The following is a 13,559-nucleotide window of genomic DNA, read 5'->3' as shown; positions in this document are numbered from 1 at the left end:
CGACCTCCACCTCCTGGGTTCAAGTGATTCTCCTGCCCCACCCTCCAAAGTAGCTGGGATTATAGGCGCCTGCCACCATGCCTGGCTAATTTTTGTATTTTTAGTAGAAACAGGGTTTCACCATGTTGGCCAAGATGGTCTCAATCTCCTGACCTCATGATCTGCCTGCCTCAGCCTCCCAAAGTGCTGGGATTACAGGCGTGAGCCACCGCACCCAGCCGCATGTATCTTTATAGTAGAATGATTTATAATCCCTTGGGTATATACCCAGTAATGGGATTGCTGGGTCAAATGGTAGTTCTGGTTCTAGATCCTTTAGGAATTGCCACAATGTCTTCCACAATGGTTGAACTAATTTACACTCCCACCAACAGTGTAAAAGCGTTCCTATGTCTCCACATCCTCTCCAGTATCTGTTGTTTCCTGACTTTTTAATGATCGCCATTCTAACTGGCATGAGATGGTATCTCATTGTGGTTTTGATTTGCGTTTCTCTAATGACCAGTGATGATGATCTTTTTTTCATGTGTTTCTTGGCTGCATAAATGTCTTCTTTTGAGAAGTGTCTGCTCATAGTCCTTTGCCTACTTTTTGATGGTGTTTTTTCTTGTAAATTTGTTTAGGTTCTTTGTAGATTTTGAGTATTAGGCCTTTGTCAGATGGATAGATTGCAAAACTTTTCTCCCATTCTGTGGGTTGTCTGTTCACTCTGATGAGAGTTTCTTTTGCTGTGCAGAAGTTCTTTAGTTTAATTAGATCCCATTTGTCAATTTCAGCTTTTTTGCCATTGCTTTTGGTGTTTTAGTCATTTTGCCCATGCCTGTGTCCTGAATGATATTGCCCTAGGTTTTCTTCTAGGGTTTTTAATGGTTTTAGGTCTTACGTTTAAGTCTTTAATCCATCTTGAGTTAATTTTTGTATAAGGTGTAAGGAAGGGATCCAGTTTCAGTTTTCTGCATATGGCTTAGTCAGTTTTCCCAATACCATTTATGAAATAAGGAATTCTTTCCCCATTGCTTGTTTGTGTCAGGTTTGTCAAAGATCAGATGGTTGTAGATATGTGGTGTTATTTCTGAGGCCTCTGTTCTGTTCCATTCGTCTGTGTATCTGTTTTGGTACCAGTACCATGCTGCTTTGGTTATTGTAGCCTTGTAGTATAGTTTGAAGTGAGGCAGCGTGATGCCTCCAGCTTTGTTCTTTTTGGTTAGGATTGTGTTGGCTATGTGGGCTCTTTTTTGATACCATAAGAAATGTAAAGTAGTTCCTTCCAATTCTGTGAAGAAAGTCAAAGGTAGCTCGATGGGGATAGCATTGAATCTATAAATTACTTTGGGCAGTATGGCCATTTTCACAATATTGATTCTTCCTATCCATGAGTATAGAATGTTTTTCCATTTGTGTTCTCTTTTATTTCCTTGAGCAGTGGTTTTTAGTTCTCCTTGAAGAGGTCCTTCACATCCCTTGTAGGTTGTATTCCTAGGTATTTTATTCTCTTAGTAGCAGTTGTGAATGAGAGTTCACTCATGATTTGGCTCTCTGTCTGTTATTGATGCTTGTGATTTTTGCACATTGATTTTGTATCCTGAGACTTTGCCGAAGTTGCTTATCAGCTTGAGATTTTGGGCTAAGATAATGGGGTTTTCTAAATATACGATCATGTCATCTGCAAACAGAGACAATTTGACTTCCTCTTTTTCTATTTGAATACCCTTTATTTATTTCTCATGCCTGATTGCCCTGGCCAGAACTTCCAATACTACATTGAATAGGGGTGGAGAGAGAGGGCATCCTTGTTTTGTGCTGTTTTTCAAAGGGAATGCTTCTAGTTTTTGCCTGTTCAGTATGATATTGGCTGTGGGTTTGTCATAGATAGCTCTTATTATTTTGAGATACATTCCATCAGTACCTAGTTTATTGAGAGGTTTTAGCATGAAGGGATGTTAAATTTTGTCAAAGGCCTTTTCTGCATCTATTGAGACAATCATGTGGTTTTTGTCATTGATTCTGTTTATGTGAATAGATTATGTTTATTGATTTGCATATGATGAACCAGCCTTGCGTCCCAGATATGAAGCCAACTTGATTGTGGTGGATAAGCTTTTTGATGTGCTGCTGGATTTGGTTTGACAGTATTTTATTGAGGATTTTTGCATCGATGTTCATCAGGGATATTGGCCTGAAATTCTCTTTTTTTGTTGTGTCTCTGCCGGGTTTTTGTATCAGGATGATGTTGACCTTATAAAATGAGTTAGGGAGGATTCCCTCTCTTTCTATTGTTTGCAATAGTTTCAGAAGGAATGATACCAGCTCCTCTTTGACCTCTGGTAGAATTCGGCTATGAATCTATCTGGTCCTAGACTTCTTTTGGTTGGTAGGCTATTACTGCCTCAATTTCAGACCTGGTTATTCATCTATTCAGGGATTCGTCATCTTCCTGGTTTAGACTTGGGAGGGTGTATGTGTCCATTTCTTCTAGCTTTTCTAGTTTATTTGTATAGAGGTATTTATAGTATTCTCAGATGGTAGTTCATATTTCTGTGGGATCAGTGGTGATACCCCCTTTATCTTGTTTTTTTTTTTTTTTGTTTTTTTTTTTTTTTTGAGATGCTCTGTTGACCAGGCTGGAGTGCAGTGGTGAGATCTTGGTTCACTGCAAGCTCCGCCTCCTGGGTTCACGCCGTTCTGCCTCAGCCTCCCAAGTGGCTGGGACTACAGGCACCCACCACCATGCCTGGCTAATTTTGTGGTATTTTTAGTAGAGATGGAGTTTCACCGTGTTAGCCAGGATGGTCTCAAATCTCCTGACCTCGTGATCCGCCCACCTCGGTCTCCCAAAGTGCTGGGATTACAGGCAAGAGCCACTGCATGTGGCCCCCTTTATCATTTTTTGTTGCATTTGTTTGATTCTTATCTCTTTTCTTCTTATTAGTCTGGCTAGTGGTCTATTTTGTTGATCATTTCCAAAAGCCAGCTCCTGGATTCATTGAGTTTTTTGAAGGCTTTTTCGTGTCTCTATCTCCTACAGTTCTGCTCTAATCTTAGTTATTTCTTGTCTTCTGCTAGCTTTTGAATTTGTTTGCTCTTGCTTCTCTTGTTCTTTTAGTTGTGATGTTAGGGTGTCGATTTTAGATCTTCCCTGCTTTCTCTTTAAGTGCTATAAATTTCCCTCTAAACACTGCTTTAAATGTGTCCCAGAGATTTTGGTACATGGTCTCTTTGTTCTCATTGGTTCTCAAAGAACATCTTTATTTCTGCCTTAATTTTGTTATTTACCCAGTAGTCATTCAGAAGCAGGTTGGTCAGTTTCCATGTAGTTGTGCGGTTTTGAGTGAGTTTCTTAATCCTGAGTTCTAGTTTGAGTGCACTGTGGTCTAAGAGACTATGTTATGATTTCCGTTTTTTTGCATTTGCTGAAGAGTGTTTTACTTCCAATTCTGTGGTCAATTTTAGAATAAGTGTTATGAGGTCCTGAGAAGAATGTATATTCTGTTGATTTGGGGTGGAGAGTTCTGTAGATGTCTATTAGGTCCGCTTGGTCCAGAGCTGAGTTCAAGTCCTGAATATCCTTGTTAATTTTCTGTTTCTTTGATCCGTCTGATATTGACAGTGGGATGTTAAAGTCTCCCTATTATTGTGTGGGAGTCTAAGTCTCTTTGTAGGTCTCTAAGAACTTGCTTTATGAACCTGGCTGCTTCTGTATTGGGCACATATATATTTAGGATAGTTAGCTCTTGTTGCATTGATCCCTTTACCATTATATAATGGCCTTCTTTGTCTCTTTTGATCTTTGTTGGTTTAAAGTCAGTTTTATCAGAGACTAGGATTGCAACCCCTGCTTTCTTTCCGTTTGCTTGGTAAATCCTCCTTCATCCCTTTATTTTGAGCTTATGTGTGTCTTTGCATGTGAGATGTCTCTTGAATACAGCACACTGATGGGTCTTGATTCTTTATCCAGTTTGCCAGTCTGTGTCTTTTAATTGGGGCATTTAGCCCATTTACATTTAAGGTTAATATTGTTATGTGTGAATTTGATCCTGTCATTATGATGCCAGCTGGTTATTTTGCTCATTAGTTGATGCAGTTTCTTCATAGTGTTGATGGTCTTTACAATTTGGTATGTTTTTGCAGTGGCTGGTACCGGTTGTTCCTTTGCATGTTTAGTGCTTCCTTCAGGAGCTCTTGTAAGGCAGGCCTAGTGGTGACAAAATCTCTCAGTATTTGCTTATCTGTAAAGGATTTTATTTCTCCTTCGCTTATGAAACTGAGTTTGGCTGGAAATTCCGGGTTGAAAATTCTTTTTTTAAAGAATGTTGAATATTGGCCCCAAGTCTCTTCTGGCTCGTAGGGTTTCTGCCAAGAGATCCACTGTTAAGTCTGATGGGCTTCCCTTTGTGGGTAACCTGACCTTTCTCTCTGGCTGCCCTTAACCCTTTTTCCTCCATTTCAGCCTTGGTGAATCTGACAGTTATGTGTCTTGGGGTTGCTCTTCTCGCGGAGTATCTTTGTGGTGGTCTCCGCATTTCCTGAATTTGAATGTTGGCCTGTCTTGCTAGGTTGGGGAAGTTCTCCGGGATAATATCCTGAAGAGTGTTTTCCAACTTAGTTCCATTCTCCTTGTCACTTTCAGGTACACCAATCAAATGTAGATTTGGTTTTTTCACATACTCCCACATTTCTTGGAGGCTGTGTTTGTTCTTTTTCATTCTTTTTTCTCTAATCTTGTCTTTTCACTTTATTTCATTAAGTTGATCTTCAATCACTAATACCCTTTTTCCACTTAATCAGTTCATCTATTGATACACCAGCCATTGTTACTTGTGTATGCTTCACAAGGTTCTCGTGCTGTGTTTTTCAGCTCCATCAGGTCATTTTGTTCTTCTCTAAACTGGTTATTCTAGTTAGCAATTTGTCTAACCTTTTTTCAAGGTTCTTAGCTTCCTTGCATTGGGTTAGAACAGGCTCCTTTAGCTCGGAGGAGTTTGTTATTACCCATCTTCTGAAACCTTCTTCTGTCAATTCCTCAAACTCATTCTCTGTCCAGTTTTGTTCCCTTGCTGGTAAGGAGTTGTGATCCTTTGGAGGAGAAGAGGCGTTCTGATTTTTGGAATTTTGGGTTTTGTGCTGGTTTCTCCCCATCTTCATGGATTTATTTACCTTAGGTCTTCGATGTTGTTGACCTTTGGATGGGGTCTCTGAGTGGATGACCTTTTTGTTGATGTTGATGCCAATTCTTTCTGTTTGTTAGTTTTCCTTCTAATAGTCAGGCCCCTCTGCTGCAGGTCTGGTGGAGTTTGCTGGAAGTCCACTCCATATCCTGTTTGCCTGGGTATCACCAGCGAAGGCTGCAGAGCAGCAAAGATTGCTGCCTGTTCCTTCCTCTGGAAGCTTCATCCCAGAGGGGCACCTGCCAGATGCCAGCCAGAGCTCTCCTGTTTGAAGTGTCTGTCAGCCCCTACTAGGAGGTGTCTCCTAGTCAGGATACACGTGGGTCAGAGACCCACTTGAGGAGGCAGTCTGACCCTTAGCAGAGCTCGAATGCTGTGCTTGGCGATCCACTGCTCTCTTCAGAGCCACCAGGCAGAGATGTTTAAGTCTGCTGAAGCTGCACCTGCAGCTACCCCTTTCTCCTGGTGCTCTGTCTCGGGGAGGTAGGGGTTTTATCTATAAGCCCCTGACTGGGGCTGCTGCCTTTTTTTTCAGAGATTCCCTGTCAAGGGAGGAGGAATCTAGAGAGGCAATCTGGCCACAGCGGCCTTGCTGAGCTGCGGTGGGTTCTGCCCAGTTCGAACTTCCAGGCGGCTTTGTTTACACTGTGAGTGTAGAACCGCCTACTCAAGCCTCAGCAGTGGTGGATGCCTCTCCCCCCACCAAGCTCGAGAGTCCCAGGTCAACCTCAGACTGCTGTGCTGGCAGTGAGAATTTCAAGCCAGTGGATCTGAGCTTGCTGAGCTCTGTGGGGGTAGGACCCTCCAAGCCCAACCACTTGGCTCCCTGGCTTCAGCACCCTTTCCAGGGGAGTAAACGGTTCTGTCTCACTGGCGTTCCAGGCACCACTGGGGTATGGAAAAAAAACTCCTACAGTTAGCTCGGTGTCTGCCCAAACGACTGCCCAGTTTTGTGCTTAAAATCCAGGGCCCTGGTGGCATAGGCACCAGAGGGAATCTCCGGGTCTGTGGGTCGCTTAGACTGTGGGAAAAGCACAGTATCTGGCCAGAATGCACCATTCCTCATGGCATGGCACAGTCCCTCATTGCTTCCCTTGGGTAGGGGAGAGATTTCCCTGACCTTTTGCACTTCCTGGGTGAGGCAACTCCCCACTCTGCTTTGGCTCGCCCTCAGTGGGCTGCACCCACTGTCCAACCAGCCCCAGTGAGATGAACCAGGTACCTCAGTTGGAAATGCAGAAATGACCTGCCTTCTGCATCGATCTTGCTGGGAGCTGCACACTGGAGCTCTTCCTATTCGGCCATCTTGCCAGCAACCCTCCATCTTCTAGAATTTTTATAGTTTCAGGTCTTAGGTTTAAGTACTTAATCCATCTTGAGTTGATTTTTTATAAGGTGAGAGAGAAGGATCCAGTTTCTTTCTCCTATATGTGGCTAGCCAATTATTCCAGCACCATTTGTTGAAAAGGGCTTCCTTTCCCCACTTTATGTTTTGTTTACTTTGTTGAAGATCAGTTGGCTGTGAGTATTTGGGTTTATTTCTGGGTTCTCTATTCTGTTCCAATGGTCTATGTGCCTGTTTTTGTATGAGTACCATGCTGTTTTGGTGACTGTGGCCTTATAGTATAGTTTGAAATCAGGTAGTGTGATGCCTCCAGATTTGTTCTTTTTGCTTAGTCTTGCTTTGTCTATGTGAGCTCTTTTTTGGTTCCATATGAATTTTAGAATTGTTTTTTCTAACTCTGTGAAGAATGATGGTATTTTGATGGGGATTACGCTGAATTTGTAGATTGCTTTTGGCAGTATGGTCATTTTCACAATATTGATTCTACCAATACATGAGCATGGGATGTGTTTCCATTTGTTTGTGTCATCTGTGATTTCTTTCAGCAGCGTTTTGTAGTTTTCCTTGTAGAGGTCTTTCAACTTCTGTGTTAGGTATATTCCTAAGTATTTTAGGTATTTTTTTGCAGTTGTAAAAGGGGTTGAGTTCTTGATTTGATTCTCTGCTTGGTCGCTGTTGGTGTATAGAAGAGCTACTGATTTGTGTACATTAATTGTGTATCCGGAAACTTTGCGGAATTCCTTTATGAGTTCTGGGAGCTTTCTGGAGGAGTCTTAGGGACTCCTAAGGTAAACAGTCATGTCATCAGCAAACAGGGACAGTTTGACTTCCTCTTCACTGATTTGGATGCCCTTTATTTATTTCTCTTGTCTGATTGCTCTGGCTAGGTCTTCCAGTACTGTGTTGAAGAGAAGTGGTGAGAGTGGGCATCTTTGTCTTGATCCTGTTCTCCGAGGGAATGCTTTCAACTTTTCCCCATTCAGTATTATGTTGGCTGTGGGTTTGTCATACATTGCTTTTATTACATTAAGGTATGTCCCTTGTATGCTGATTTAACTGAGGGTTTTAATCATAAAGGATGCTGGATTTTGTCAAATGCTTTTTCTGCACCTATTGAGATGATCGTGTGATTTTTGTTCTTCTTTTAAGAATTACATGTATTACATGTATTGACTTGAGTATGTTAAACCATCCCTGCATCCCTGGTATGAAACCCACTTGATCATGGTGGATTATCTTTTTGATATGTTGTTAGACTCAGCTAGTATTTTGTTAAGGATTTTAGCATCTGTGTTCATCAAAGATAGCGGTCTGTAGTTTTCTTCTTTGGGTGCATCCTTTCCTGGTTTTGGTATTACGGTGATGCTGGCTTCACAGAATGAATTAGGGAGTGTTCCTTCTTTCTCCATCTTGTGGAATAGTATCAAAAGGATTGGTACCAATTCTTTGAATGTCTGGTAGAATTCTGCTGTGAATCCATCTGGTCCTGGACTTTTTTTTGTTGGTAATTTTTTTTTTTTTTTTGGAGACGGAGTCTCGCTCTGTCGCCCAGACTGGAGTGCAGTGGCTGGATCTCAGCTCACTGCAAGCTCTGCCTCCCGGGTTTACGCTATTCTCCTGCCTCAGCCTCCCGAGTAGCTGGGACTACAGGCGCCAGCCACCTTGCCCGGCTAGTTTTTTGTATTTTTTAGTAGAGACGGGGTTTCACCGTGTTAGCCAGGATGGTCTCGATCTCCTGACCTCGCGATCCGCCCATCTCGGCCTCCCAAAGTGCTAGGATTACAGGCTTGAGCCACTGCGCCCGGCCTTTGTTGGTAATTTTTTAATTACCATTTCAGTCTCACTGCTTGCTATCGGTCTGTTCAGAGTATCTAATTATTTCTGATTTAAGCTAGGATGGTTGTATTTTTCCAGGACTTTATCTGTTTCGTCTACATTTTCTAGTTTATGTGTGTAAAGGTATTCATAGTAGCCTTGAATGATCTTTTGTATTTCAGTGGTGTCAGTAATATCTCCTGTTTCGTTTCTTAGTGAGGTTATTTGGATTTTTCTCTGTTCTTTTCTTGGTTAATCTTGCTAATGATCTATCCATTTTATTTGTCTTTTCAAATAACCAGCTTTTTGTTTCATTTGTCTATTGTATTTTTTTGTTTCAGTTTCATTTAGTTCTGGGAATGGTGGCAGTGGGTTGGGTGGGTGAGTAGGTTTTCAAGCCACTGGGCAGCAAACATGGGCAATGGCAGTAGTAGTAGTGGGACAACCCTCTGGGATCCAAGCAGTCAGCGGTGGTTTTGGTGGTGGCTATGATGGGCTGCGTGGGCCAGTCCTCAGACTTGCTGATGGCATATGTGGGTGGGTGCCAGCTGTGATGGTAATGGCAGGTTGATTGGGCCCAGACTCTGGGAGGAGTGCTCAGGTGCCAATGGTGGTGTCCTGGGCAGGGCAATCCCCAGATCCCTGGACCATGTGCTTGGTTACTGGTGGAGATGAAGCAAGGCTGGGCAGATCTGCCCCCAGGTTCCCAAGGTGTTGTGTGCAGGTGCTGGCTGTTATAGGCAGGGGTGGGATGATTTCCAGGCCACCAGCAGAATGCTTAGGTTGGGGCAGTAGCAGCTGCATTGTAGCTCTGCTGCTAGGGAGGGTGGGTTTGCTTTCAGTGAGTTGCTCTTGCAGATGGTGAATGTCAGTGGGTCTCTAGGGATGTGGAGATGCAGGGGCTGTAGGGCCGGGCCCCAGGGCAAGATGCAGGTCCACTAGGAGCTGGGCTCTCAAAATAGTGCCATGCTACAGTTCCTTAGGTCTTGGGTGTTTGTGGGACCTAGTGTGAGTTCCCTCTTGAGCAGTGCTTTCATGTGGTCTCCAGGTAATGCCCTGTTAGTCTTGAGACCCACAAGGGTTAAGGGGCTATTTGGTGATTAGGATTGTAGGAGTCCTTGGTGGGAATGTGGATTGCTGGGGATTGCTCGCTTTCCTTTTCCTCCAGTTAGGCAGCCTCTGTAGACTCCTAGCTAATCCTGTCAAGACAGGCTGCTTTGCTTCATTCCTTGCTTTTGATACTTCCTGTCATTTTGAATTCCACTATTCGCTGTTAGATCTACGTGAAGTAGGATTGTCTGCTCATTATTCTGGTTCCCCTCTGTGGAAGAGGTGAGCACTGAATGTATCTAGTCAGCCATCTTGCTTGAAGTCCCTCCTGCTTCACAGATTTTTATTTTTGACAATGATTTATGTGATTGCTTATGACTAGAAAGCCATCACTGCCCAGGTAGAAGAGAAGCGCAGGAAGAAACAACTGGAGGAAGAGCAAAGAAAGAAGGAAGAACAAGAAGAGGAGCTTCGCTTAGCACAGGAACGTGAAGAGATGCAGAAACAGTATGAAGAAGACATACTTAAGCAAAAACAAAAGGAAGTAGGTATTTACATTCTAATTGTAACTTTGATTTTTGATTTTGTTTTTGAGACAGGGTCTCACTCTTCTGCTCAGGTTGGAGTACAGTGGTGCAATCATAGCTCACTGCAGTCTTGACCTCTGGGTACAAGTTGTCCTTCCACCTTGGTCTCCTCAGTAGCAGGGACTACAGGCAGGTACCACCACATTTGGCTGATTTTTTTGTTGGTGTGTGGAGGAGACAGGGTCTCACTATGTTGCCTAGGCTGGTCTCAAGCTCTTGGGCTCAAGCGATCCTTCCACCTCAGCCTCCTAAAGTATTGGTATTACAGGTGTGAGCTACCATGTTTGGCCTCCTAATTGTAACATTTTAGAATAAAAATGGATGTATTTTTAAAGGAAAAATAACCAGAAGTTGAACATTTCTATTATTTTGAAATTGTGAAGCTATGTATGGACATGTCAGACCTTCACATAAAGCTAGGAAAGAGGGAAGCTTGAGAAAGTTTCATTATTTCACATGATAATAGTTCTCAAATGTTATGTTGGTTTGGCTTTTTCTGTAGAGGAGGTCACAGCACAAAGCAGGTGTTACCTATGCACTTCATTTTTATCTACTCCTAGTTTGTTTGCTTCATTTCTAAGCAATAATTATTATATTAATAATTATTCTAGGTATGTTAAGAGAAATGATTGACCTATCAGTATCCACTTACGAACAGGAACATACATTTGCAGAATAATTGGCTGGGATTGATGATACAATTTGTGACTGTCCTAGAGATCTCTGTGTTAAATGACTTTTGTTTTTTTTTTTTTTTTTTTTTTGAGACAGAGTCTCGCTCAGTTACCCAGGCTGGAGTGCAGTGGCGTGATCTCCGCTCACTGCAAGCTCCGCCTCCTGGGTTCACGCCATTATCCTGCCTCAGCCTCCCAAGTAGCTGGGACTACAGGCATCCACTGCCACGCCCGGCTAATTTTTTGCATTTTTAGTAGAGACGGGGTTTCACCGTGTTAGCCAGGATGGTCTCGATCTCCTGACCTCGTGATCCACCCACCTCGGCCTCCCAGAGTGCTGGGATTACAGGCGTGAGCCACCGCGCCTGGCCTAAATGGCCTTTTTAAAAAGTAGATACTAGGAGACAACATAGGTATGCATACATACCTATCTTACCTGCACCACTAGGAGAACCCTAAGTGGTGTAGACAAGATAGGTATGTATGGTGGTGGTACCATATTTGAGCTAACCTAACAAAAATACTCACTTGCTAAAGTTTTAAAATGTAGAGCACTTTAAACGTTTTCTTGCCTTTTACTGCAGTGTTCCCCCTTGGCAACCTTCACTCCAAAATTGGCTAGTAAAGGGACACATGGTCTGGGTTCCAGTTTCATTGAGTTGAATAGGCTGAGCCAGTTACCCCTATGTAACATGAGGAAATCAGTAAAGTATCATTTGAAGTGCAAGAAGTGGTCATAAACCTTGTGTTTACCTTTTAAAATATATTTTTAAATGTAATAGAACAGTTTTTAAAACTTTGAAAACTTTTAGTATAAATTTGAAATGGGTAAAAAGAGTTACCATATTTGTGATTGAATACAGCTGTAGAAAAAGATGTTAAAATGTAAGCTCCAGAAGGGCAGGAACTTTGCCTTGTTGACTGTTCTAACCTTAGTATGTAAACAAGTGCCTGACACATAGGAGAAGCTTAGAAAATATTTACTGAGAGGAAATAGTCAAGTCTTTGTATGTTTAATAGTTGTATTTAATAACACATCAATATTGACAGGAAATCATGACTGTCAAGACAAATGAGCTATTCCAGACAATGCAGCGAGCGCAGGAACTGGCACAGAGACTAAAACAAGAACAGAGAATCCGAGAATTGGCGCAAAAGGGACATGACACTTCTAGATTGATTAAAAATCTTGGTGGTAAGGGCTTAACCAGAACTTTATTTATAATATTTTTAGAAGATGATTTTAAATAATGCCTTTTTTCTGTGTTTGGAGAAAAGGACTCATTCTGTTACCTAGGCTAGAGTGCAGTGGTGCCATCACAGCTCACTGCAACCTTGTATTTTTTGTAGACATGGAATCTCGCTTTGTTGCCCAGGCTGGTCTTGAACTACTGCCTTCAGATGACCCTCCCACCTTGGCCTCCCAAAGTGTTGGGATTACAGGTGTGAGTCATTGCACCCAGCCTAAATGATTGCCTATTTTTAATACCTTTAATATACCTACTATTTTTGTAGGAATTTCAGACCTTAAACTAGTGTAATTTTATAAATAGGAATGCTTAATTTATGTGGAAAATTGCAATAAAAGCAGAAATAATGTGAAAATGTGTTAAATAATGTTAAAATAATAGGTAAAATGTATACTTTTTGTGTCTGTTTTTACAGAGAACAATTATGAAATGATCTCCCTAAATTCAGTAACCGATAGGAATGTGGGTAACTTTTTGTAAGAAAATTGTTATTGCAGTGTTCATCCTCATTAAGTGAAAATTATTGTATTTAGTTGCTGCTATACATACATAATTTTTATTAATATTCCTTAAGTGTTGTTTTATCAGGTAATTTCTCTTTGCCAGTTGATACAATACAAATGGAATATAACGCATCTACTAACATTTCAAATTCAAGACATGATTCTGATGAAGTCAGCGGTAAAATGAATACATACACGAATTATACAACTTCTAAGAAGGATACTGGTGTGCAAACAGGTATTTGTGTAGAAACTGTGGTTTGATTTAAAATTTAAAGTCATAATTAAAGCAATTAGAATTAAGTTCAATTTAAAAGTTCAAAAATTAATGAAAGGTGAGGTTTTCAGTAAGTTACAAAATAAAGGGATAACAGCTTTGTTGAAATATGTCACATACCACAAAATTTACCCTACAGTTTAGTGTTTTTTGGTATTCAGTGGTGCAACCATTACCGCAATCAATTCTAAAACATTTTGATCACTCTAGAAAGAAACACTGTACCCATTACTTGTCACTTTCTATTTCTTCTTTCTCCTCCAGTTAATGTTCTGTCTCTGAATATTTCTGCCTGTTCTGGACATTTCATGTAACTGGAATTAGACCACATAGTCTTCTCTGGCTTCTTTCTCTTAGCATGTTTTAAGGTTTATCTATGTTGTAGCATGTGTCAGTACTTCATTCCTGTTTGTCACTGAATAAATACTACATTTATAATACCACATTTTTATTCATGAGTTGATGAACATTGGTGTTATTTCCACTTTTTGGCTATTATTAATATGCTGCTGTGAATATTCATATATAGATTTTTGTGGATGTACATTTTTAGTTCTTTTGAGAGAAGAGTAGAATTGCTGAGTCACGAGTAACAGGTACTGTATGTTTAGCATTTTGAAGAACCACCAAACTCTTCTCCAAAGCAGTGGTATCATTTTACATTTCCACCATCAGTGCATGTGGGTTCTGATTCTCTATATTCTTGCCAACCCTTGTTATTCTACTGATTGTGAAGTGTTAGGTGATTTTGGTTTGCATTTCCCCCAGTGACTGATGATGTTGAGCATCTTTTCATGATTATCAATTCATAGAGATGGAAATTAGAGTGGTGGTTGCCAGTGGTTGGGAGTATGAGGGGTTGTTCTTTAATGAGTATAATAAGAGTTTTGGTT

At 41.3% G+C, this 13,559-nt stretch overlaps 1 protein-coding gene across 13 annotated transcripts in view; it reads left to right on the top strand.

Annotated features, from left to right (window-relative positions):
* The window catches only part of CCDC66 (coiled-coil domain containing 66), a 57,807-nt gene that overhangs the window by 39,340 nt on the left and 4,908 nt on the right, over nt 1-13,559 (top strand). For all 13 annotated transcript variants that reach the window (XM_009200525.4, XM_009200523.4, XM_009200520.4 and 10 more), the window contains 3 exons: nt 9,758-9,919; nt 11,687-11,831; nt 12,493-12,627. In XM_009200525.4, the coding sequence (XP_009198789.2) occupies nt 9,758-9,919; nt 11,687-11,831; nt 12,493-12,627 (442 nt within the window). The remainder of the gene's footprint in view (nt 1-9,757; nt 9,920-11,686; nt 11,832-12,492; nt 12,628-13,559) is intronic.

This window comes from Papio anubis, chromosome 2, assembly GCF_008728515.1.
Source record: "Papio anubis isolate 15944 chromosome 2, Panubis1.0, whole genome shotgun sequence".
In the NCBI taxonomy this organism is placed as follows: domain Eukaryota; kingdom Metazoa; phylum Chordata; class Mammalia; order Primates; family Cercopithecidae; genus Papio; species Papio anubis.
This window is presented reverse-complemented; position numbering and strand designations above follow the sequence as displayed.